Below are 26,489 nucleotides of genomic sequence, written 5' to 3'. Positions count from 1 at the left end.
AAACCTGTTTTAAGTTTAAGTTCATGGTTGCTCAAAACTAGACTTGGCATCGGCCCTCTTTTTGAATTTCTTGTTTTTTTGACCAATGAGGTTCCATGGTACCTTGCATCAGTTTGTAACGAATTTTGGTTCGACAACAGAGTTTAGGCGCCATTTACGAGTGAATGTTTGCAGTGAGCTAACGATTTGAGTGACACAGGGTTGACTTTTACCCACTTTATTTTTTTTAGCTTCGCGATATCGAGAACAGTTTTCCAATAGCCTTTTGAAAAAATATAGGGTGATACAGAGGGAATTGTTACAACAAGAACTTCGTCCGCAAGGTAAAACTGACATTGTAACCGAACACGAAAGAGTTAGCTAAAAGAAAGCTAGTAAGCTCGCTAGTTTATCAAATCCTTACCTAACATTAACTAGATTCAGTAACTTGCCAGCAGGTTTGTGGGCACTTTTAGCCGGTTATGCATGTGGTTGTTGAGCTAGTTAGCTAATTGAATAACTTGAAGTGATCAGACGACAGCAAACATTAGTTAGCTTTGCGAGCCAGTGCAAAGTAACGTTAGCTAACTAGCTATCTAACTTGTAAGCAAAGTATCGGTTTCCCCTATTCATCTGTGCTCTAGTTGTGTGTTGGCTATCTAGTAGCTAATTTGTTCGTGGCTAACAGTTGACATGAAAATCCTGGCTAACAAAGCCCAACTGGCTAGTTACAATTAGCTAGTTAACCAATCACAAGTGTTCTAACCTGACTAACGCTAGCTAGCTAATTACCAGACATTAGTCTATAACGAGCTATAGTACGTTAGCTAGCTAACGTTACAGTAGATGGCTATTTCCACGTCTTCCCAGTTTAAGTAAACGTTCGCTAGATTAATATGTGCTATGTATTTGTATAACGTTACCGTTATACAAACTAGATTGGAAGTGGACAACTGAAGCATGACAGTAATGTTACCAAAAAAACACAATACTACTGTAAGTCAGTTAAATGTTTTTATACACAGCAGGTGACATTTATTCACACAGTGACGTTAGTGATATTGTAGCTACATTATCGTAGATTAGTAGTGATATAACTATCGATCTGTCAAACTAAACATTACACTTTCAACTGAAGCTGGTCAACTTGGACTACTGAGTGCAGCCTACATGGCGCTAATGATAAAGTAACTCTGACTCTGATTGGCTACTTCAGTGGCTATGACTTTACTTTGCACATTTAACTCCATCTTTTGCTAACTAGTTCGCCGTACGGTTTGCTTTACTTTTGAGCTCCGTTGCGGTTACTGACAGCTTGTAACGTCACCATTTTTGTCTGTCTTTTAGTTACAGGCACTTGACTTGTCCGGGTAACTTATCAGTTCATTTCTCTATAATGAAGTGAAATGTGATTAATGTTGTCTGTTTAGACCAATATAATCACGCTATTTGACTAGAGGAGATTCGCGTTCATTTTTATTCGTCGGATGGTTAAATTGCAGTTGTGTCAAATATTCCCTATTTCCGATTAGAGAATATGGTTGCATCTCTGACCCTCGTGTACATGCACTTATAACATTTGTTTAAAACGATACATATTTAGCAAATAAACTGAAACAAACTATGTTAGATCTGTGGTCTTAGCAGACTGGCCATTTATTTGCAACTTTATAATTGACGGTGTAACCGATGTATGACCTGAAGTAAAGTTAACTCAGTATAGCAAAGAATATGGGTTGGATCGAATGCCCGATTGTGATGGGAAAATGACGGAGGGGGGTAACGGGGTGCTTCACGTTGACTATCAATTGTGGAGAAGTGATTAACAGAGAACACCTACTGGATTTTACTTTTACTCCTGTGATTTGAATTAGATCTTTAGATTCCAAATCATGCCAGCCAAAACGTCGAAAAGTTCGACTGCTTCCAAGTCTAGAGGGAAAGGGTCGCAGCCTCGGGATGACTCCGAAGACGAGTTGGACGTACCCCTTAAAGAAGCGAACTCCAATGGCCAAGAGGCAGCACCGACAAATTGTAAGTAACAAAGGGTGTTTTGGTGTCTGCATCTAAATAAGTTGCGCGTCTACTCAATGGCAACGTGTTTTGTTGAATGTAAGTGCGTGATGGTTGAGTCCAACTGGCACATTTGTGTTATTCATAACACGAAGCTTGCTGGTTAGTTTTTCAAACGTAAGCAAGGCATTAATAAACGTCTCTTGTGATTTGAGATTATTATAATGGTAGCGTGTGTGCGTTTGTCTCCAGCCTGCGCAACTAGCAAGGTAATTTATTTTTGGGATATTACTGCTTTTGAACGATTCTATGTTATAGAATCATGGTTATGATTTTCTATCTTTCGGTTTATTTAACGTTGGTGAATGGTTTGTCGATCTTCGTCCGAAAAGAATAACCATATTTGACATGTTGTCTACTCTCGATTTAGCCAGTATTATGGTTGGAGCGTTTGTTGGCCGAAAACTATTGTCAGGGTCATATTTTACTGCCTATTTGTATTTTTTACTGAGCACAACAATAGACTTGAGATCAAGCATTTTGTCATTGTGATATGGTACCGTAATCGGTATGCATTTGTAGCAAAGCTCGATTTTTATTCATTTGTTTGGATTGGAAAGTAGGTTATGGTGTGGGGGAAACGACTTGGAATCAGATGTATGAAATATTATAAATTATTTGTCGTTGGTGAGTGCATATTGTGTATTTACGTTTCAATGTGAGCGTTTGTGAAAGGGGTCACTTCAAGCCTTTGTTTATGATTCAGTTATTCTGGTTAGAATTTAGTTTTGTTAACAGAGATATTAAATGTGCGAGTTAGCATCCGATCTTCTGGAGTCTTTGTTCCTCCACTGTGACTAGCTCTATAATGCTTATATGTTTGTTTGTTTTTTTGCTTCAATACCCCTCCCCCATACACCAGTGTCCCCACCTGAAATGAATCGCACTGTGGAATAAAAGTTCAACTCTTTGCCCTAGATCCGGCTCCCAGGGAGGGTGCCGATGCTGTTGATAATCGAAGTTTGGAGGAGATTCTTAGTAGCATCCCTCCACCCCCGCCCCCAGCAATGACCAATGAACCAGGCTCTCCTCGCTTGATGATAACACATATAGTTAATCAGAACTTCAAATCCTATGCTGGCGAGCAGATTCTGGGCCCTTTCCATAAGGTACGAAAAAACATACCAACTCCCCGTTTTGGCTCTTTTATGACACTAGGAATTGTTTTTATTGTTTTAATCATTGCCTCAGTATGGGTTGTTGTCCATTTCCTCAACTTTTATTTGTATTTGTTTTATCTTCAGTGATAGTTGTAATTTAATTGATTATTTTTATTTGATCAGATAACTTTATCTGGTAAATGTCTCCCAAGTTTGCAGCATCTCACACTCCTCCATTTTGCTTTGTGTTTGTGTCTTTCACACTAGTGGTGATCTAGCTGTGTCCTGTCTGCTACAAATAGATTTTCTGCTAACTTCCCCCTATCAAATTGTATCTGATGGTTGCTCTCTTTATTGCATCATGGACACAGGTGCAGCAAAATAACATATATTCTTAAATACACACACTGAGGTTAGAGGGCCACCATTTTAATCCAGCAGCATTTTCTACATGGTCAAAGCGGTCTAATATTGGATTGTGAATACGGTTTTAGCTTGATTTGAACAGATTGTGAATACATTTTTACCCCCCTCTTCTCTCTTTCTCTCCCTTCCCTAGCGCTTTTCCTGTATCATTGGTCCAAATGGCAGTGGGAAGTCCAACGTGATAGATTCAATGCTCTTTGTGTTCGGCTATAGGGCTCAAAAAATCAGATCCAAAAAACTCTCTGTGCTGATTCACAGCTCTGATCTGCACAAGGATGTGCAGAGCTGCACTGTGGAAGTGCATTTTCAGAAAATTATTGACAAGGTAACACACACACACTTACGCTTGGTCAGCTGTACCAAAATGATTAACATTTTATAAAAATTATTTGGGTAAAGGGGCAGAATTGTTTTGTTGTTGAAAAAATAATATATGTTATTTTAGGGTTTAGCTATAAATGTCTTGTATGCATTTGGCTTAGTGTTTTCACACTGACTGCAACAGACTCGGAATAGCCATTTGAAGTTAAAGCTGACAGTCAAGTTAATTACCAACTTTGCCATCATTGTTTCTTTATTTGTGATTTTATGTTGATAAGAACTTCAAAGGGAAGGTTTTTTTTCTTTCGTTTAATGGTGGTTAAATTAATGTTGGTGGACAATAGTTTCTACGTTTCTATACAAACCTAGAATCCTGTATATATTAATATGCAGCGGTAGGAAAATACTTTTCCAGATTTTTTAAACATATTGTACTACCACAGGGGGTGTAGTAAGGTAATTAACTACATAATTGACATTTAATGTAAAATAATCTCTTTGCAGCCAAGCAGTTTTTTGAGCCCAGTCAATTCAATATAACAATCTCCTAACACTGCAGCTTTAAGCCTATACACATAGTATTTATTTCTCTATTAAAAACTTGGTGGGTACGGGTTATAGGTATTCTGTTTTTGTCTCCCTTCATATCTTGACAATGTGTTGACAACAATTTATTTCCTATTGTCTCAAAATTTGTTGAAGTTAATAAACCACATGAATCTTATATTTTGATAAATGTGCAAGTTAAATACATCTTAAATTATTACTTGTGTTATCACCCCAATATTTGTTTACAGCAACATTTCTGTGGTTGAGGCCTCACTTTCATATATGTATATGTGTGTGTGTGTTTTAGATGGTTACTTGCCTGTCTTTGGAGGGGGGTTGTATTGCTAAGCATTTTTTGTCCTGAGTGTGTTCTGAAGACCTGGTCTAAGCTGGTGTGTTTCTTGTGCCCCTCCCCCTCTTGAGTCAGGAAGGAGATGACTACGAAGTCATCCCCAACAGCAAGTTCTATGTTTCCAGAACTGCCAGCAAAGACAATTCCTCGTCCTACCACATCAATGGCAAGAAGGCCACTTTTAAAGATGTGGGAACGCTGCTGCGTAGCCATGGCATTGACCTGGACCACAACAGGTTTCTGATTTTACAGGTAATTAAGTAGTTTATTTTATAATATTTCATTTTTAGTTTTTCTTTCAGTTTGTCATTGATCCCTCCTGTGTCACACATCCCATCCTGTGAAAGCTTTGCTGCTCAGCCTTTCACTCAGGGGAAAGCAGGTATTATGCCTGTGAGTGAGTGACCTGTTAAAGCGTGAAAAAGACTTGGACTGCTATAGCAGCGCATCATGGTTTGAAACAATGTCGAAAAGGTGCGAACCATCATTTGCTGCTTTAGTATTTTAAGAAAAATCAAACATTCCTGGATTTGTCTAGTAGAGACTCGGGTCAGTTTGGGACCCCTTTACCTGCCACGCTATAGCAGCACGTAAATATTGGTGTGAGAATAGACCCCAACCCCAATATTAGCTGTGCTGCTTCAGTGTGGCAGGATCAAGCATCCACTCTTCATTTCTATCATTTGAGTGCATGATTAGGTCTTCAGTTTGGATTTCGTTGGAATTACCTTTCATGGAATGTAATGCCAATGTCAATGTGTATTTCAAAGACATTACATTTTATTGTTTGTGTTGGGTCATATTTGCTGCTTTTGTCGGTCATGGTCCAAACTAATACATTTTTGAAATGATCGTTTTTTATTTATACATTTTTGGAACATCCTATGGTGTTCAGGGGTTGTTTGAAGAACAAGCCAGTCCACTTGTTGCACAATTCACTTTTGGTTTTCTAGTACCTATCAACTCTTGGCTCAATTGGATTACTAGTTTTTATTGACTAGTGAGTATTAGGTAACCACTAGTTGTTGTGCTATATCTGATATTTATTTTGTGAGAAGATGTAGGTTCTCTCCTGTCTTGATTTGTGCTGTTTTCTTCATCCTCTCTCTGCTGGAATGTTAAGTGATTTTGAGCTCATTGAATATGACAGGGTTGTTCTGACTTAGGCAAGAAGCTTTAGTTTGTTCTCCAAAGTCACTTTTACAGGCCTACGGCTCAGGGGAAGCTGCCTATTTAGTGCACTGGTCAGCTTTTTTCCCCCATGTATAGTTTTTTTTGTGTTTAATTGTGTGTGGGGGGGGATCTCAACACACAACACAGGATTAAAACAAGATTGACCAGTCTTATTATGTAGGCCAGTATTTAGGCTTGTGTTTTACAGAAATGTTTCAAGGACTGTTAAGTCAAGGACTACACCTTGTCTATGACATGGAAAGTAAATTAATAATGTTATTAAAACACAGGCACTAGTTACATTTGCCAGATGTATTTCTTTCTTGACCTCGTAAAATGTAAAACCTTTATTGTAGTGGTTCCAATTGATGTTTAAGTGATTGTTATTCCCTTTTTGCCTTGCATTGTTTTGTCATGGATATGGACAAACATTTTATGTAGGCTAGTGATTTCTCTGTGTTGTGGGTACAGTTATGTGCAGTGAAAGTTAATATTTGAGACTCTGGTGTGTGTGTGGGCTCGGAAGGTGTGTGAGAAGTACAGTACACACAACTCTGAAATGTACTGCAAATAGCCCATATGACTAACTGCCCATAAACTGAAGGGATATATTATCATAAAGGAGAGGTTGAAAAACAGTGTTTTTATGAGGGGTTATTATAACACCAGCAAAGTTTCCTCAATGCTTTAGTGAGCAGAGCATGCATTTTATTTCAAATCATCAAGAACAAAATTGCTGTTTGACATTCACACAGAAGTTGCTCTCTTTCTGGTTTTAGCCCAGTTTAGTTTGAATTGCATTTTAACTCGCTTGCGGGAGGGTGTATTTCCCCTCATTGCTTTTCAAGGACTTTAGAAAGTTGAAGAGAAAAAAAGTACAAACCACCCATCTACCCATGTCAATTCTAGGATGGGAATCAGGTGGTCTCGAACACGAAATTGATCCAAGGTGTGTGGTTGTTATAGCTTCTTCACACCATAAATTATTCAGTATTATAACATACCGTGTGTCCTTGCTTGCGTCCCTCCCTCCCTGTGCATTGGTCAGGGTGAGGTGGAGCAGATAGCCATGATGAAGCCCAAGGGGCAGACGGAGCATGATGAGGGCATGCTGGAATACCTTGAGGACATCATTGGCTCCTGCCGCCTGAAGCAGCCCATCCACACCCTGAGCCGCCGCGTGGAGCTCCTCAACGAGCAGAGGGGAGAGAAGGTGAGAAACAACCCCAGTAACAAGACATTGGTCCATTTGTTGTATTTAAAAAATAACATTTATTAATGTTTTTACTTTTTGAAATTGATGGTTTCCGCTGTGGGTGTGTTAGGGGGGCTGTTTCACTGTGAAATCTGTGAGGTATGCTGTGTCTTGGCCAAGCTGAATGCCCCTGGCCTGACACCTGCCTCTCCTTACAAGGCAGCAAATTATCCCTCCACCCCTCACACACACACACACACATCTCTACTCAGAGATCGCTGTGTCTAGGCTAATCCCTCATGCTTGTTTGTTACATTTTTGATTGTTGTGCCAAAAACGATTGCAATGCAATCAGTCATTTAATTATTCTTTTTAAAGGGGGTGTGAGAGAAGGAATACGAACAGGATGCAAGAGTGATATTTTTTTTTTTAAATCGAAGGCATTTGATGAACAGCCCCGAATTAGATTTTATTCCAAATGTGTTAGTAATTATGTGAGCAGGGGGTGAAGTTTGGCTGATAATTACCAGATTTTGTTAGTATATTTATTTGTATTGCAGTACTAGTGACATATTGTTATTTGGGTATGGTGTTGGAGCTGCAGTGTGCCAGCCAGGTTAACAGGGTAGCAATTCATTTGAAGTGAATTACTGGATGTCGGTTGAAGCCAGCCGGTTCAGTAAATCTCTTGCAGGCTACACTAATGTCACATCACTAATTAGGCCTGTTTGCAACAAAAAAACATGTTTCTCCCTGTACTGTAATGTATTAACTAATTGATCAGTTTTGTGATTATTGTTTTTATTACTTGAACATATTTTATTATTTTCCATGGGTGACATGATTTAGACTTTTTGGTTCATGCAGCTTTACAGTTGTCAGCAGTGGTGTAAAAATACTTTAAAGTACTTAAGTTGTTTTTGGGGATATCTTTTCTTTACTATTAATATTTTTGACAATTACATTCCTAAAGAAAATTGTGCTTTTTATTCTGTACACTTTCCCTGACACCCAAAAGTACTCGTTACATTTTGAATGCTTAGCAGGACAGAAAATGGTCCAATTCACATAATTATGAAGAGGTCATCCCTACTGCCTCTGATCTTGCGGACTCACTAAACACAAATGCTTCGTTTGTAAATTATGTCTGAGTGTACCTCTGGCAATCCATAAATAAATAAAAAATTGTGCCTAGTGGTTTGCTTAATATAAGTAATTAGAAATGATTCATGCTTTTGGTACGTAAGCACATTTTAGTAATTACATTTACTTTTGATACTTAAGTATATTTAAAAACAAATACTTTTACTCAAACAGTATTTTACTGGGTGTCTTTTACTTGAGTAATTTTCTATTAAGGTATCTTTACTTTTACTCAAGTATGACAATTGGGTATTTTTTCCACCACTGAGTCAGAGGTCTCTTTAGTATTCAGAAATCTGCATTTTTATAATGGAGACCATAAAAAAATCTGCATTTTAAACCATATCACCTGAAATGTTATATTGAAAGCCAGGTGTTTTTTGGCGGGGGCGTGCAACTAATAATTTTTCTTTACACAAAATACATTAGTGCAACACATTCAGCAGAAAATAGCTTTTTTCATCAGATGAGAACAAGTGCAACGCTAACAGAGACAATTAATTTAGTTTACAATGGAAAAGGCAAGGTGTTTTTTGCAAAAACAATGCATAGCCATCATTTCAGATGTTTATTATAGAAAGGATATAGCCATCTACATTTCCTAGTTAATCTTGCATTTTAACTTGCTAAAACTACCAGAGAAAAGTACACATCACTCAGAGTGCTGTCTGGTGATCCAATGTCGGTTTGTGAATGGTGGAATTTGATTGGGCAAGATGAGAGCAAAGATATTTCATCTAAGTGGTGAAGTGAAACTGGAGCACAAATTTCTTCCTTTAATGCTCATGATTTGGAACGAACCCTGACTGAAGCCGAGCAGAATTTACAATAAGAAGCATTTTAGATATGCGTTTCCAAACGCAGCAAGATTTAACTTTTCTCTGTGAAACACAGGATTCTGTTTTTTAACGCAACACCTGCATTAGATATAGCAATAAAAAAATGGCAATACCACATACACAGGGTCAAATGCTGTGTTATTTGAGGCATGACCAGTTTTGACTGTCCTCATCTTATTAGACTAAGGATTGCATTGTGCAGTTTAGGATTCTATCACACTTCTGCCTTTATCTGAGTTATATCTTTTCCTTTTACTCTGTATTTGTCCACATTTTACAAAATCACGTATGCCATTTGACTGAATAAAAAGGGCATAATTTTGGTACTGAAGCCAAATTAACCTTAGACTGTGGAGTAAAATTGTACTTGTTGGGAAAGCTCAGGGTTTAGCTTTCATTTATCAATAAATGTCAGGCATGGTCAATCAGTGCAAAACAAAATTCTAAGCACGCCTGTGAAGGAACAAAAGTAAACTCCTATGTATTCAGGGATTGATCTTATGACAATTCAGCATGAATGTTTAAGTCAGTGCTGTAGCCTCTGTCTTTCTGTTTTATCATTTTGCGGACTGTGTTTGTTTTCCAGCTAAACAGGGTCAAAATGGTGGAGAAGGAGAAGACTGCTCTGGAGGGAGAGAAGAACACAGCCGTGGAGTTCCTCACTCTGGAGAATGATATTTTCAAACAAAAGAGCCAGCTCTGCCAGTACTATGTGTGAGTATTACAACCACATAGAGGCTTGCTATATTTAGTGTTTTTTTACTAACAAGAAATCAGGTTTGAAAGAATCTGGGAGGAAGGTTTGCTGTAGTTGGATGCAGTTAACACAGATGGTAACTTTTTAGAGTTCATATGTCTTGGTTGACCAGAGTGTGATTGTTTCTTTGTTGTCAGCCATGACCTCCAGAAAAGAGTGGCAAACAAAGAGGAGGAAAAGCAGAGGATCCAAGATGACACCAAGGAACTCACAGAGAAAAACCACAACATCGCTGAGGAAATGGAGAAGAAGAACCAAGACCTGAAAAACGTGGAGAAGTAGGCTTTTTATTTTTCATTTGTTATTCATGGGTTTCGTTGCTTACATGGAAATTGATACCAAAAAGACAAATTGATGAACAAAATATAGTCGTAAAGTGAATGTCAGTCTTCAGTGCAATAATGTTATGAAATGGAGAATGTTCATAGACCTGCTGGTGACCAGCGATACAGAAAAGCAAAATTAGCAGTAATTTGTTATGATTGCCATAATGTCCATGTTGTGTGATTTCTCTCAGGAAACAAGGCAAGCTGACCAAGTACATTGAGGGCCAGAAGGAGAAGTTTACCCAGCTGGACCTGCAGGATGTGGAGGTCCGAGAGAAACTTAAGCACACCAAGAGTAAGACCAAGAAACTACAGAAACAACTGGAGAAAGACAAGGAGAAGGTGTGCATGTGACCCTTTTGCTGTGAACATAATTCAGGTCTCTGTAACTGAGGCTTCAGTGATTCCATTTGGGGGTGGGGGATTTTGTAACGTTTACCATTTATCATATTAGGCCATCTCTGTGTAGGTGTAGCTTATGGTGGCTCTCCAAATCTATACGTTAGGAGGCTGTGATTGTGGCGAATGTAACTTGCATAACTTACAGGTCATACTCCTAAACAAACACAATGGTGCTCTGTCCTCTCAAGACAGGCCAGCACCAATGACCTGACACTTCACTTTTATTCTGTTTATTTTGTCACCTGGCCAAAGCGAAACACGGCCACTCGTAATACAATTTCTCTCCCTATACAAACACAAGGCCTGTTGTGCTGAGACTTAGAGAATATATTGCGCAGGGATTTACAGATGACCTTATTAATAATTGCTATATTGTGTAATTACACACTTTATTTTTACTTGCATCAATGTCACAAAAACAAGCGTGTTCATTTTTATTACAGTAACTTGCTTGGGATTGGCTCTGGGTGGGCGAGGGTGTGCATCTCACTGTTGAATCGATTTAAAAAAAGATTTTCTGTCATGAGGTCCCTCTAGAAAAGAAATATTGTTACATTGCTGAGATTAAAATGGATTGATGAAGTTTCTGGTATACCTGATTTATTAAATAAGAGAAACTCCTCCAGTTGGCCACTAGGGGGTTGTGAACTCAAAACACGAAACCCTCCAAGGCATGACTGCTTGGCGCTCTGCTGCCTCTCTTGCTTTCTCCCATGCTCTTTTCTCTCTCCATGGGCTCCCTTCTTGCTCTCGCCCCACTCACACACTCAATATGCTCCAAGTCTGTCTTTTCTCTCCCCCTGTTCTGCAGCCTGTATGATACAGCACCAGTGGCTGTGATTTGGCAGTGTGGTGTTGGGTTGTGGAGGCCGAGCAGAGCAGGCCTCTGGGGTGCCGTGTTCTACAGTGTGGTAGTGAAGTATGGCCTTGTGTAACACTACCAGGAGCCACATTCACTCTTCACCAACAGTTAACCCTGCTAGCTTGGCCTCCTCTACTCCCCCTCACCACCCTGCCCACTGGAGAGAGGTGCCAGTCAGACTGCCTTCCAGTCTGATGGAGGTGCTCCTAACTGTCTGCTAGTTGTATATTTTGGTCTTTCCTGGTTTAAGGTTGTACCTCACCTAGAGTCTCATCTTTCCTCTCTGTCAGCTGGAGGAGGTGCGTAACGTGCCGGCCAGCAGTGAGAAGACCATCTCTGAGGCGTCTGTGCGCAGGGAGGAGTTAGAGAAACAGAAGGGGAAGGAGGAGGAGAAACTGAAGGAAGTGATGGCGAGTCTGAAGGAGGAGACCAGCGGCCTGCAGCAGGAGAAGGAGGTGGGTGTCTTTCATTATCAGGAATTGATTACTCATTTGAAGTAGGAAACACTATTCCTGATTTATTTGAATTTGACCCATATCCTTTTCCCCCTGGTATTCTATGATTTCTGATCACATAAGAGTGGCTATTATTCCTCTGACTCTGTCCCCAGACTAAGGAGAAGGAGCTGATGGAGCTGAGTAAGGCTGTGAACGAGACACGCTCCCGTCAGGACGTGGCCCAGTCTGAGCTGGACATCTACCTGAGTCGCCACAACACCGCTGTGACCCAGCTGAACACGGCCAAGCAGTCCCTACAGACCACCACCGACACGCTGCGAGACCGCCGCGCCGCCATCAAAGAGCTGCAGGTCAAAATACCCCAGTGTGAGCAGGAGCTCAAGAAGGTACGTTAGTGTATGTGTGGGAGGGTCTCGAGCATTGAGCAGTTCATAAGGTTAGGGGTGGACTATGGGATTTGTGGCAGTAAGATGCATGTATTTCAGGTGTGTGGATGACCGTGTGCTACCAGTGTTGACCACGTATCTCTGTCTGTTCCAGGATGAGGCGGAGCTGGAGCAGCTGCTGCAAGCAGACGGACAGGCCAGGGAGCTGGTGAGGGACATGAGGCAGAAGGTGGAGGAGGCCAAGAGCTCCCTCTCCTCTAACCGCAGCCGGGGGAAGGTGTTGGACGCCCTCATGCAGCAGAAGAAGAGCGGCAAGATCTCCGGCATCCTGGGACGACTAGTGAGGACCATGTGCATGTATAGACTACACCAGTGGTGTCAACCTCATTCCATAGTGTTTGCTGGTTTTGTTTTTTACTTTCAATTAAGACCTAGACCAGTGGTTCCCAAGCTGTGGGTCATACCCCCTAGTGGGGGGGGGGCAATTTTGAAATTGGGTAGTGCATCAGCAGTTTTCCTCTTGTCTTTGCAGACCTTAGAACTATTTATACTGTAACTTGTCAGAAATGTCCAGATCAACTAGCTCATGTCAGCTAAAGCTTTTTGGCTAGATGTTTTAGCCCATAGATTTTGTTGTAATGTTTGACACTCAAATATCACATGACTAAACATTAGAATTGGCAACATTTTATAGAATTGCAAAAAAAAAAGTGCTTTAAAACGGACACATTTTCTCTGCACCGCATGACAATGTGTAGAATTGCATGAAATAAGCTTTAAACCTGCAAAAGGTTCTCTCCGCCAACAAGAGGGGTGTGAACAGTTTGTGGCATGAGAAGTGCTCATAGAAATAGACATGGTGTGCCGGGGCAGATTTTCCCCAATGCTGGAAGGGAGGCCTGAGTGAAAAAGTTTGGGAACCTCTGACATGGACAACCAGGTGAGGGGAGTTCCTTACTAATCAGTGACCTTAATTCATCAATCAAGTACAAGGGAGGGGCAAAAACCGGCAGACACTAGGCACTCTGTGGAATGAGTTTGACACATGGGCTACACATGTGGCAGCTGAGAGATGCACACACTCTTCTACACACTCAGTGAGACTGTGTTCTTGTCCCTTCAGGGTGACCTTGGGGCCATCGATGAGAAGTATGACATCGCCATCTCATCCAGCTGTGGCTCTCTGGACAACATTCTGGTGGACAGCATTGACACGGCCCAGAAATGTGTCAACTTCCTCAAGGCCCAGAATATCGGTGTGGCCACCTTTATCGGCCTGGACAAGGTGAGGGAGGACAACTCAAACACCTGGGGCCTCCTTTATCAATATTGCATAGAAACTTTTCTAAAATACTACTTACGAACGGAATTTAGAATGTTTGTACGCATAGAAAGTGTGTTTTATCAAACAATCCTACAAGCATCATATGCACACCGGTAAGAGAGAACCACTGATAAATACCAATTGTTCTCTGTAATCGTGCACGACCTTGGCTATTTGCATTTTGAAAAGCCCATAATTAACCATATAGTCAAAATCATCCCTTTAATGCCTGTGGGGAATATACAATGTCGTACCTTAAAATACAACAGCGCAACCCAAAAAAAGTTTCGATTTATATTTTTCAGAGACTGAAATAAAGGTGCTAGTGTCAGTTTGAGTACAACAAAAAAGCTTTATTTGGCTCGTTCAGTTTAACCAGTAAAAATGAAAACATGGCTATAAAGAAAGGACCATTAGGACAATTGAAGTTGCTTTGGCAATGGCAAATATAGGTAACACTCACCAATATGCCATCCATCCTCAACAGCTCCCTCCTGGAAGTGTTTAGACCAACATTTCTGTTCTGCAGAATGAACAGGACGTGCGATTCCACCTGGCAGCTTTTGCGCATCACGTAACCTATTACCTGCCCTTTAAGTGTGGAAACCTTCTGTTCACATAGTTAAAATCATTTTGGGATGGTTTATTTTTATGCCGGTGGGGGCCGTCTACTGCTCCGTTTGTATTTGGGAACCCATTGATGGCATCATGCCAAATAAACCCCTCTTGTGCGATGGTGTGTTTTGCTGACGATTGCGTCCAAAACATGGGCTCATCCAGGGCTGTGATGCCGATTGGCAAGCTCCCGTTGAAAAGTGCCCGTTGCCAAAATCCTGAGGGTGGATAGCGCTTAGATCTGCACCAGAATGGCATGCGTTTGCCTTTTTAAAGCAGGTCTCAAATCCTCGCAAAAAATGTGGTTTTGGGAAATGATATCTGATGAGCCGATCTGGGCTGTCAATTAAAAAAAAAAAAAAAAAAATCCCACCTGTCTCTAAAAATGCGCTCTGCGGGAGTGCAGCGTGTGACAAATTTTCTAACCGAGCAACAGCCGTCTCTCATTCGATTTCCTGTCATCTCAGTCTTCTATAGTATTTCAACAATGGTGTCACTTTCACACATGCCTGTAACTTAACTTTATATGGATTTATTATCGTAACAAATACACAGGTCATATTATGATTATAGCTAGCCTGTCAAGATATGTTGCATGAATTCACAATAGAAATACAATGAAATTGAAAAATTATTGAATTATTACTCACTATTACTCACGTTCTATGCTTGACCCTTTTTCCATCACTTGGCGTACACGTGGTCATGGCTGTGCGTCAGTTAAAACACACACTGTCAAGCAAACATTCATATTGTGTGGAAATGATCCCACGCATGGTTTACGCACAGATTTGTGCTTATGAATGGTTGATAAAGGAGGTTTAACCTCGCTCGCAGAAATGACTACGTTGCAGGCTACACTCTGTGTCAGTTCTAGTCTTCAGGACAATGATCTGGCTCAATTTGAGCTTTGCTACAGTGAACCCCAGTCTGACTCCACCAGGCATTCTCTCTCATGGGTTTGCTGCGGAGACAACTGGTACAAAGCCTTTACAATCAAATGTAACACCCTACAATAGTTATTTTTTTGTTGTTGCCCCAAGAATTTTGTTTGTCCCACATCGTAGCTAACACTTGGACCATCCACTCTCTTCCTGTCTCAGATGAAGGTGTGGGAGAATAAGATGGGGCCCATCTCCACCCCAGAGAACATCCCCCGTCTGTTTGACATGGTGCGGGTGCAGGATGAGAGTATGAAGCCAGCCTTCTACTTTGCCCTGAGAGACACCCTGGTGGCCAAGGACCTGGAGCAGGCAACACGGCTTGCCTTCCAGAAGGACAAGCGCTGGAGGGTGGTCACCATACAGGGACAGATCATAGAGATGGCTGGTGGGTAGACCGAGCGAGCTGGAGCTCATCTCTTCTCAGTGTTTCTCTATAGATGGTCTATATGGATGACATGTCTGACTCTATGCTCTGTCCCGTCTCAGGCACCATGACTGGAGGTGGAGGGAGAGTGATGCGGGGCAGGATGGGCTCCTCCATCGGCACTGAGGTCACCCAGCAGGAGGTGGGAGATCTTCTGGACACTCTTCTAGAGCTTTCTCTGGCCTCCAATCACTGCTATGGCTCACTTTAAGCTCTGTTGTGGTTAATAACCTACTGTCTTCTTTTTGTGTGTCAGCTGGACCGTATGGAGAGCAAGCTAAATGAGAAGGTGGTGCAGCTGCAGGGCTGCCAGGAGAGGAAGCTGCAGCTGGAGGAGAAAGTCCAGCGACTCAGACAGCAGCTCAGAGACATGAAGAACACCCTGGAGAAATACACCAACAGCATGCAGGTTATATACACACAATACAGATATGAAATGTATTCGACGTTGGTGTAATTCTTGTTCATCAGACTTGTTTAGGTAAAGCTGAATGTATGTAAGGCTGGCTGGCAGTGTTGTAGTCGAGTAACTAAACGCCTGAGTCGAGTCACGAGTCCCTATGGCTGAAGTCATTTTAAATACATATTTACTTTGCAGTTAGTTCCGGTCTTTATTTTTCTGTTACATATTTGACATTGTGCCACTCGCTGCACTATCTGCGGGAAAACTTTGGAAAGCAAAACGAATGATTTGGACGTATTTGGTATTTTGGTTACGGAGTTTTTATTTTTGCTGGCTCGATGCTCGTCTTACCAGATGAGCCCCTCTATTGATTTGGTAGAAGAAATGTGCCCAGCAACAACGATTGGCGGACGATTTTCATGTGAGAATGGAAGTAATGCAAAGATTTCTCCTGTTGCCTAATGGTCATAATTGCCTGCAATATGCAATAGCCTATGAAACCCAGAAGTCCTTCATACACAGGCTCATACACATTTTATTTGATTATAATGTTCAATAGTAATGTCAAATCAGTAATGTTTTGATGGGGTAAATGTTCTCTAGATGGAATTGGCTATTGCTCTTTCAGATTGACCAGATTATTATTTGCAATAATTGTAACAGGCGCTCAAGTACTTTTTTGTAATTGCTCACTGATATTTGTGTAGTTTCTTTTTTATTTCAGAGTGAAAAGTAAAGGGAGACTTGTCAGAACCTGGCCATGGGATGCAGGGGGAAAGACTGTTTTACTTTTAAACTCAATGCTTTGGTTTTCATTTTTGTAAAGCAGTTTATTTCTTAACCAGGCAAAGCTAAATAGTAGGCTGGTGACAGGGAAGCAATAGTCTCTTGCGCGATGTGTAGCTTATGATTGGAGGTGGAGCCTGCCTGCCGCCCACACTCATCGCTTGCTCCCTTCGCAGTTCACCAGCTGATGTGTGGTGTGTCCTTCCAACTCCTAGACAACCGAACCCTCACTGCTCTGTGCACCCAATGCTGCTAATATTCTGCTTATCATAGTAGCCTATCAAGTCCACGTGCAAATACATGTCACGGGAAGGCGAGTCCACGTCAAAAGTAATGAAAATCAGGACTTGAGTCAAGAGTACTACAACACTGGAGGCTGGTGATTGCAGGTGAGGCTGTGGTTGACTGTGTGTGCGTTTCTTTGCTCAGAGCTTGGCAGAGCAGGAGGCTCACCTGAAGCCTCAGATTAAAGAGCTGGAGGCCAATGTCCTGGCAGCTGCCCCTGACAAGAACCAACAGAAACAGTTGGAGAAGAGCCTGAAGGACTTCCAGAAAGGTGAGAACTTTGAAACCCAAATGTAACTTTATGAAGGTGAAGTTACTCAGAAATTGCAGGCTACACTCTGTGTCAGTTCTAGTCTTCAGGACAATGATCTGGCTCAATTTGAGCTTTGCTACAGTGAACCCCAGTCTGACTCCACCAGGCATTCTCTCTCATGGGTTTGCTGCGGAGACAACTGGTACATACAACTAGGGGTGTGCCCATCTCATCATACTTGTATCCGTTTTATCACACTTGATACTCGTAATTGTATTTACTTTACGGACGTGCGCTTTAAATGCCGGTAAAGCCTCTACCTCAAGTACGCTTTACTGCGCTATCACTCAGTGCATCGCTATTCTCCTTCACTCATTGACACATTGTTCAAATCAAATAAATTATCCCAACAACTGAAAATGCACATGATTTACTAATTTAGTCTTATTAAATGATCTATGAAATAGGCTGATAAATAATGCATGGCTGGCTACTGCTGCCTGCATTTATTCCAGACAGATTTAGGGCATTTGCTTGCACCATATAGTTTCACTTTCCTGACACGGCTCAACCTACACCCCACAGATTTCTTTAGACAGCCGAACTCGCCGATAGAGTTATGCATCTGCAGGAACGCCCCCCTCAAGCATCCCATTGGTTCCTTCATGTACACCCCGTCCCTGCCTGTTGTGTACCAGTAGACAAGATCCTTCACTCCCGCCTGCTGGACACCTGCCCTCACCGTCGATAACAGAACTGTGGGAAAACAGTGCCCGACAGGTGGGGGTGAAGGACACAGCCTACCTGTGTCTACTCCGGTGCACGGCCTACCTGTGTCTACTCCGGTGCACGGCAGGCGGGGGTGACGCTGTGCTAGCTAGCTTGCTTGTTAGCCATCTAGCACAGTGACGTTCCCGCTTGCTGTGTACTGGAGTCCTCCTTAGGACTAGCTGGCACAGTGTCCTTCGCGCCCACCTACCAAACTGTACTGGAGCGCCACTGCCTATCGCCTATGTACTGGAGTCATAGTTTAAAAATGGACCAATAGAAGTATAAAGAAGGATTCCTGCAGATGCAGGAATTCCCAAATGCAGTTGCACCCTTCTCCACACTTTGAGTGACGGTGAGATGCGTGCTGGCAGCTGAAAATGACTTTATCACATATAATTACAAAAAATGGTCATGTCATATTCAGAAGATACTGATTTTGTCTGATTACACGGCACACCCCTAATACACGTGCCCCCACTAGACCTTTGAGGCTTAACCCCGCTCCTGTCTTGCATATAAATAAATTATATCTCTCTTTCCCTCTGCCCCTCCTCCCTCTCAGACTTTGAGACAGCCTCAAGTAAGGCAGGGAAGGTGGAGGCTGAGGTGAAGAGGCTCCACACCCTCATTGTGGACATCAACAGCCACAAGCTGAAGGCCCAGCAGGACAAACTGGACATGGTCAACAAGGAGCTGGACGATTGCTCCTCAGCCATCACCAAGGCCCAGGTGGCCATCAAGACCGCAGGGCGGTAAGTGTTTATACACGTGTGCGCACACATTCAGCTCCCATCTGGCAAAGGCTTCTGGTTGTGAATCTATTACTGGGGCTTATCTGAGCTTTTCACTAATGGCTGCTGCTCCCCTCCCTCCGCACAGTAACCTGAAGAAGTGTGAAGAGGGTGTAAGTCGCCTGGAGGGGGAGCTGGTGGAAAATGAGAAGAGCCTGGGAGACCTGACGGAGAATCTGAAGAGGCTGGAGGAGGAGGCTGGGGAGATCATGAAAGCTTGCCAGGAGGCTGAGGCGGCACTGCCGGAGGTGCAGGAGAAGCACCAGGGGGTGGTGAGGGAGATCAAGGCCCTGCAGGTGCAAGAGCACGCTCTGCAGGAGGAGTCCCTCGGCGTCCGCCTCCGAGTGGAGCAGATAGACACCTCCATCAACGAACACACCAACAAGATCAAACACTGGCAGAGAGAGGTGGGTGGCAGGGCCTTGAGTTTTGTGTGCATGTGAGATTCACGCTTGGTTTGGTGTGTCTAGAGGTCTACCAACCAGCCAGCTAGTTGCAGTGCATCAGCTAGTTGCATTACCTGGTATCATCTGACGGACAGACCCATATCTTTTTCCTCTTCTCTGCTATTTATATTTTAGTCATTTAGCAGATGTTCTTATCCAGGGTGGCTTAGTTGGTCCATTCATCTTAAGATAACTAGGTGGGACAGCCACATATCAGTCATAGTAAGTACATTTTCCATCAAGTGGCTATCGGCAAATTCAGAGCTAGGACTAACCATCCGTGTCCTGTCCTCCCCAGGCCTCTAAGCTTTCCCTTCATGCCATTGAAGACAAACCAGCGGAGGCGCTGCCCGTGCTGACCCCTGCTGACCTTGCGGCCATCAAGGGGCCTGACGTCATCACCAACCAAATCTCCCTGATGGAGGCCCGCTGTGCCCAGATGAAGCCCAACCTGGGAGCCATCGCAGAGTACAAGAAGAAGGTACACACCCAGCTCTCTCTTGGTCTATCAATTAATCAAATGTATTTATAATGCCCTTTTTTACATCAGCCGATGTCACAAAGTGCTGTACAGAAACCCAGCCTAAAACCCCAAACAGCAAGCAATGCAGATGTAGAAGGTCTAACCAAGCACCTTGACACCATGTTTTTACTCTTGTCTGCTCAAGTTTCTTTCCCTCTAAGAGAAGATAATCATTGTGGGTCATGTCTCTCTGTAGGAGGAACTGTACCTGAAGCGTGTGGCTGAGTTGGATGAGATCACCACAGAGAGAGACAACTTCAAGCGTGGCTGTGAGGACCTGCGCAAGCAGAGACTCAATGAGTTCATGGCTGGCTTCAACATCATCACCAACAAGTTGAAGGAGAACTACCAGATGCTGACGCTAGGGGGTGATGCTGAGCTGGAGTTAGTCGACAGCCTGGACCCCTTCTCTGAGGGCATCATGTTTAGGTCAGCAGACACTGGTCGAGCCCGCTGTTTCTAACATATTTGTATCCATGATATATGAAGATAGATCTTTTGTGATTTTTGTACATATTTAAAATTGACCTATTCCCAACCTGGTTTCCCCTTTCTCTTAATTGTATTGTTGTATTCATTAAATGTATGAATGACCCTTGCTCATCCTCTTGTCTCTGTCCATGGCTGCAGTGTGCGTCCCCCTAAGAAGAGCTGGAAGAAGATTTTCAACCTGTCTGGAGGAGAGAAGACCCTGAGCTCTCTGGCCCTGGTGTTTGCTCTGCACCACTTCAAGCCCACGCCTCTCTACTTCATGGATGAGATTGATGCAGCCCTGGACTTTAAGAACGTCTCCATCGTGGCCTGTTACATTTATGTGAGTATTTCACATGCTCGCAGCAGTTCCTGGGAACTCTTTTCCACATGCAACAGCTTTGAATAGTAATTGCCATTCTACTCCTAATTTTGCTGTGCTTCTTGTAGACTCAGTGAGGGACATGGGGTCAGCCCATCTATGTTAATCGTTAGTGTTGTGTAATGGGAGATTGAAGGAGCTGTGCTAAGGTGTACAGCCTATTGTGAGAAATCCCCCGTTTTGCAAAGCCATGTTGGCAACATGCTTGTCCATTGTTTTTTTTTCTGTCAAGGCGGTTGGTGGTTAATTCTTCCCAGGCCACTGTTTTAAAAGAGCTTGACTCACATAACCACAGGAAAAACATGATACTTGAGATTTACAGCCTTTGATTTACCATTTGATGATTGAATGTTAATTTATTTCCCTACTCCCTCTCTCCAGGAGCAAACCAAGAACGCTCAGTTCATCATCATCTCCCTGAGGAACAACATGTTTGAGATTGCTGACCGTCTGATCGGCATCTACAAAACCCACAACACCACCAAAAGCGTGGGAATCAACCCCAAAACCATTGTCTTCAAAGAGCCAATCTCAGTTTAGAACAGCAGTGACTCTGGTTTCTTCCTTAGCCACTCCTAGTAAGATGTATAAATATGCATGTCTCTTTCACACCATGTATATAAAACCATGGCTTTAACCTATTCTATCACACTGCTGTCTTTCACTGATGAAGCTAATAAATCTTTTATAACCAGTCTTTGAATACTATAAGTTGACTCATTAATGAAATATTCTGTAACTCTAAATGGGACATGTTGCACTGGAAGACTTGTGGGGAAGTACTATCACAATGAGCTGTAGGTCTTCCATCTTTTTAGGTAGAAAACATGAAGACTGGCTATATGGTCATCAGCGAGGAGCTGAGAGAAATTATATGGATTTCACGCCTCATTTACAATTCTTGCAAGCACTGGTTAACTGATTATGCAACGACCCTATTGAACCACTTCCTCACAAGCTACAAGTGCTAATGCATTACAATTTGGGTATCTCTGGAGCAACACTCAATCCACTCATCCTGAGATGGAGATTTATCCCGTCCTCCCATTTTTATTTAATTCTGACAGGTATCACGAGATTATTTATTGTAAGACTTTTTGAAGTACACACATTGTAGTTTACTTACAGAAAATCAGTACTTGATTTAACAGGATTTTCTGGTGAAGGTTAAATAGCTGGAGTAAAATGTAAGTCCTGTAGTATTCATTACAGTATACTGCATGTAGAGCTATATAATGTTACATTTGTTAAGGCATATTGGCTTAAGTATTTTTAAGGCTCATAGTTATATCTAAACCTGCCTGGCTCAGTTGGTAGAACATGGCACTTGCAATGCCAGGGTTGTGGATTCAATTCCCATGGGGGACCAGTACGAATGAAAATGTATGCACTTGCTACAAGTCGCTCTGGGTAAGTGCGTCGGCTAAATGACAAATGTAAATAACTTTAAAATCTTCTGAATGCATATCATGGTTTTTCATTTTTCTGGTACATGAGGCAGTATCTTCCTGTGATAAGCTTTAGCTGGGGTCAGGGTTAGTCCCAGAAGTAACGCCTGTGTTTTCTGTCAACTGTATCCTGCTGCATCAGGAAAGTTCCAATCGCTAGGCACAGTTGGTGTCAATTCCCAACCAAAGGAGTGTGTAACAGGTGACATTAAGACCTTACGTCACAAGGAGCTGGGGTCCTTCCTGAAGTGAAGAGTCAGGAGCTGAGGGTCTTGTAGAGGGATGCCAGCTTCTGGTAGGTGTTCTCCCCCAGTGTGGAGAGGGCAGAGCTGTACCTCCACACCACCTCCCCTGTCTGTGCATACAGGAAGCCTGTTGTCTCCCATAGTGAGGTGGTCAGTTCGCTACTCAGGCCGTGCACCACCTGACTGAGCTGGGACAGCAAGGAGAATCCCAGAGATGCTCCGCCAACAGGATTCACCCACACTGCCGCCAGGAGCAGCAGCAGCCCCAGGAGCACCACAGGGGGAGTGGGATGGAGCTGCTGCCACAGATCATGGACCCAGCCTCCAGGTTGACTCCCTGCCTCTGTCCTAAGAACCGTCTTCAGAATGGTGGGCTTGGCACAGCAGCAGACCCGAGGCACCGGCCCTTCCTCCAGCCCTCCGATGGTCACCCCCACCCAGTGCTGCTCCAGGTACTCAGCAGCACGGGGGGTGATAGCGAGGGATGTGACTTCGGGCAGGGTGGCATTTACCAGTGCCTCCACCCTCTCCCGGAACAGATACACCTTCTCCAGGAAGACCAGGGGGGAGTCTTCATCCTCCACAGCTGAGCCCAGAGACAACAAGTCTAGCTGCTCCTCCTGTGGGGAAGGGTGGCACCATAATATCGAATCAAAGGTGAGGAAGTGATGTCATGAAAACACCCAACCCCAGGCTATACTTACCTGCAGCTCCTTCAGCCTCTGGATGAGTGGATCGTAGGCCAGCGACACCTCCATGCTTGCGGTGTCCAGGGCCCCCATGAATGCCTCTTTCTTCCTGGCAAGCACCAGCTCCAGCCCCTGGAAGTACTGTTCCACGGCCTGCCGATCCTGCCTCACTAGGCCCTCACAGCTGGCCTTCTCCTGCTCCAGCTGCTCCCCCAGCTCACGCACCTTCCGGAAATAACACTTCAGGTTACCTACCCAGAAATGGTAATTTGCTCAAACGCATTAAATCCATTATTACTGACAAATCACCTTTGCCCAGCGGTGGTCTGAGAGCCTCCCCAGTAGGTGAGTGGGTGCCTGCCTTTCCCTGATGAAGGCTGCCTGCAGGTCATCGATGGGGTGTCCCTGGTGCTGGCCCACTGTTAGGCAGAAGCCACAGATGAGCTGGCGGTCCTGGACACAGTAGATGTTGAGGGGTTGTCGGTGGTGCTCAGGGCAGGAGGGGGGCTGTGGTTGGCTGTCCTTCTGGAACTGACAGGTAACGATGGGATTAAAATAAATGATATATACCTTCATTATACTGTACCCTATTAAGATATGCCCCGATTGTGACTATCCCCTAAGATCAAAAAGTATTAAACAAATGGTTACCTTCTCAATGATGGCACGGAGGGAGACATTTATGGGCAATGCATCAACACCTGTTGGCGGGAGCTCTACCACACTGCGGCAGTTGGGGCACTTGAGTGGGAGCCGCAGCGGCCGCCAGATTGAATAGACGGCAGAGACTTGGAGTACGTTGTCCAGGCAGGACTTACAGAAGGTGTGGGAGCAGGGCAGGACCCGAGGGTCAGCGAAGAGGGAATAGCACACAGAACATGTCAGGTCCTCCTCTAGGTTATCCATGGTCGGGTGATGGGAAAATGAGGCTCTGTGTACCTGGCTTGTTGCTGCCCTCGTAGTTTAATGCATATTGTTTAGCCTGTAATTGGAAGAGAGGAAAACACAAGTGTTCTAAATCAAGAGTGAAGATCAAAGGTTTGATTTGTCCTGACAAAGACTCCAAACCCACTTGGCTTAATATTTGCAATCTAATTGCTGGTGATGAGTATTAAGTTCATCATAATGATTAATCAACAGTCACACACGGGTGGAGTCGCTTCCTGACAACCTGCAAAGTTTAGTGGTCGGTACTTATGTGGCCTTCTAGCATATTTACACAAGAGTGCCAAAACAGTACCTCCAAACCTGGACAGCAGCGGATTACGACTTCACACCGGATGACTCCCACCTCACCGCTAGAATCTAGTTCAGTCTGACCGGATGATCAGTAGTTTCCACTGTCTCGGTCTAACCCATGTATAGGTTTGTAGGGCACTACAATTATTGCCACTTGCACATTGCTCTGCTGCATACATCACACATAACGCTTGTTGACTGAGATGAACAACATTGAGAGCCACATGAGAATTGTTTCAGAACATTAATTCATTCAAATGGGGATGCAATATGGTTAGTGTAATAGCGTTATATACAGGGCCGGCTCTAGCCTTTTGGGGGTCCTAAGCAAGATTTTGTTGGGGGACCCCGACCAAGTAGGCAAAAATAAGTGGCCTCCCCTCTTTATTGCAGAGAGAAACACTTACATTTTTAAGTTAATTTCCTGCAATTCTACACATTTTGCCATTGGGGCGGAGAGAAAATTGACCAATTTTATAACAAATGTCATGCAATTCTATTCGGTTTGCAATGGGGCAGAGATATTTTTGCAGTTTTAAGCAAATTTCATGCAATTCTACACATTTTTCCATGACATATGCCATGATATCTGAGTGAGAGTGACTAGCTAAATCAATGGGGGCCCCCTGCAGGTCAGGGCCCCTGGGCATGTGCCCTGTGTGCCTGGTCAATATTCGGCCATGATTACAAGTTTAAATTACTGGCTAGGCTAATTTACCAATCTAAAAATTGTTAGCTGCTTGGCTTATTGAATGACTGACAAAACAATTAAACTGCTGATTCAAAACTACATTTCGAACACACACCTTGTGTATTCTACTATTCTAACTCTCAACAGTAAATTGCCAACCAGGCAGTTCCTAAAAAAAGTGGCTGGTAGCAACCGCTTATGTTGCAAGCCGGCCCTGGTTACATAATGACTAGAGTGGTTTTCCTGGGACAGGTTGCCCAACTACATTATAATGCAGTCGGTTTGGCTAGTGTAGTGCAATTGCCTGAAATGTAACATAAGTATTAGAAACACTAACAGCTCCAACTACCAGAGATCAAGACTACTAGTAATGTATTACATTGATAATGTGGGGGCTTGTAAGAGCCCACTCATTTTGGTGGCAGACTGCACTAAACTAACTGTACAAAACCCGGCACCTCAGGTTAGATTGCAGACAGGTAGATGCTCACGTGATCCTCCCAAACACCGGAGTGACACTATTCTTGCTGAAATAATAACGTGATAATGACAGCTGTCTGTCCAGAATGATATTTCGCCTAAAGGTGTTTTGAGATGAATTTGGATTTATCACAATTTAGGCTACACGTGTTTTTTACCTTCCTATTTGTGCGGCACTGTTGACAATGTACAACAATAGACATAGCCTATAACATGGACTTCGGGCACACACCTACATTTATTCCAAGAATAATATCTTAATCAACAAAACAAAACCCAGAAGACACTGTAAAAATGCTGCCGAAAGTGTTTACGTTTGAAAGAAAACAACCGTGATGCCAATGTCTGCCTGACAGATGCTACTGCGCTTCTTTTTGTTTTAAAATCAAAAACTCACACTGTTGCAAACTTTATGATAGACACGATTGATAAAGCCTAGCTTTTTCATTTCACAAAGTACATTATGTGCTTTATTTTCAAAACGCTCACCGATGCCCGGACTTCGAAAATACGTGCCGAAGATCCTCCTCTTGCTCGCGTCCTGTCCTCGGTCTGGTCCCGGACTATAGTATCCCAGTGCGCATGCGAAATACAGCCTTTTTCCTATCATGTGCCTCAAATTTAAATAAAGTGCACTGTTACAAAGTAACTGACGATGGGGGTGTTGCGAGATACCCAATGGATGGACGATTCTCTTCTCATCACTCAGCTTGGAGACAAAAAGGGATGGGGGCGTGAGCATACGGGTCTGAGCAGATGAGATGTAGGTAGTCATTGTTTGGTGTTTGTATTATATCTTCTTTTTTTTTTTAAAGTCAGTATCAAAGCAATACTTCTGTCACCATAGCACAGCATCAAAAAATGAATGAAATGCTGCAAATGACAGAAGATCCTAAATGAAACTGCAGAGGCAACAGGCATAAGCCTACTACAGTATA

The 26,489-nt window shown here is 43.1% G+C and overlaps 2 protein-coding genes across 2 annotated transcripts; one reads left to right on the top strand and one right to left on the bottom strand.

The window, feature by feature from the left end:
- Window positions 1–151: 151 nt before the first annotated feature.
- smc4 (structural maintenance of chromosomes 4) lies at window positions 152–21,455 on the top strand. Its single transcript, XM_038961362.1, has 23 exons — window positions 152–323; window positions 1,854–2,013; window positions 2,971–3,161; window positions 3,712–3,903; window positions 4,876–5,052; window positions 7,022–7,186; window positions 9,737–9,864; window positions 10,045–10,185; window positions 10,425–10,575; window positions 11,788–11,952; window positions 12,108–12,341; window positions 12,496–12,681; window positions 13,465–13,626; window positions 15,384–15,609; window positions 15,711–15,790; window positions 15,905–16,057; window positions 17,267–17,393; window positions 18,709–18,898; window positions 19,026–19,344; window positions 19,682–19,864; window positions 20,103–20,335; window positions 20,537–20,720; window positions 21,141–21,455. Exons 2-23 carry the CDS (start codon window positions 1,872–1,874, stop codon window positions 21,297–21,299), a joined length of 3,888 nt encoding a protein of 1,295 aa, XP_038817290.1. The 5' UTR covers window positions 152–323; window positions 1,854–1,871; the 3' UTR covers window positions 21,300–21,455.
- A 156-nt stretch (window positions 21,456–21,611) lies between these two features.
- trim59 (tripartite motif containing 59) lies at window positions 21,612–26,106 on the bottom strand. Its single transcript, XM_038961988.1, has 5 exons — window positions 26,041–26,106; window positions 23,793–24,123; window positions 23,451–23,672; window positions 23,157–23,366; window positions 21,612–23,072 (listed from the first exon to the last, which is right to left on the bottom strand). The coding sequence occupies exons 2-5, from the start codon at window positions 24,045–24,047 to the stop codon at window positions 22,464–22,466; spliced, it is 1,296 nt and encodes a 431-aa protein (XP_038817916.1). The 5' UTR covers window positions 24,048–24,123; window positions 26,041–26,106; the 3' UTR covers window positions 21,612–22,463.
- Window positions 26,107–26,489: the final 383 nt, after the last annotated feature.

This window comes from Salvelinus namaycush, chromosome 23 (assembly GCF_016432855.1).
Source record: "Salvelinus namaycush isolate Seneca chromosome 23, SaNama_1.0, whole genome shotgun sequence".
Lineage (NCBI taxonomy): Eukaryota > Metazoa > Chordata > Actinopteri > Salmoniformes > Salmonidae > Salvelinus > Salvelinus namaycush.
Note: the sequence above shows the minus strand (reverse complement) of the source record. Positions and strands in the feature narration are given on the sequence as shown.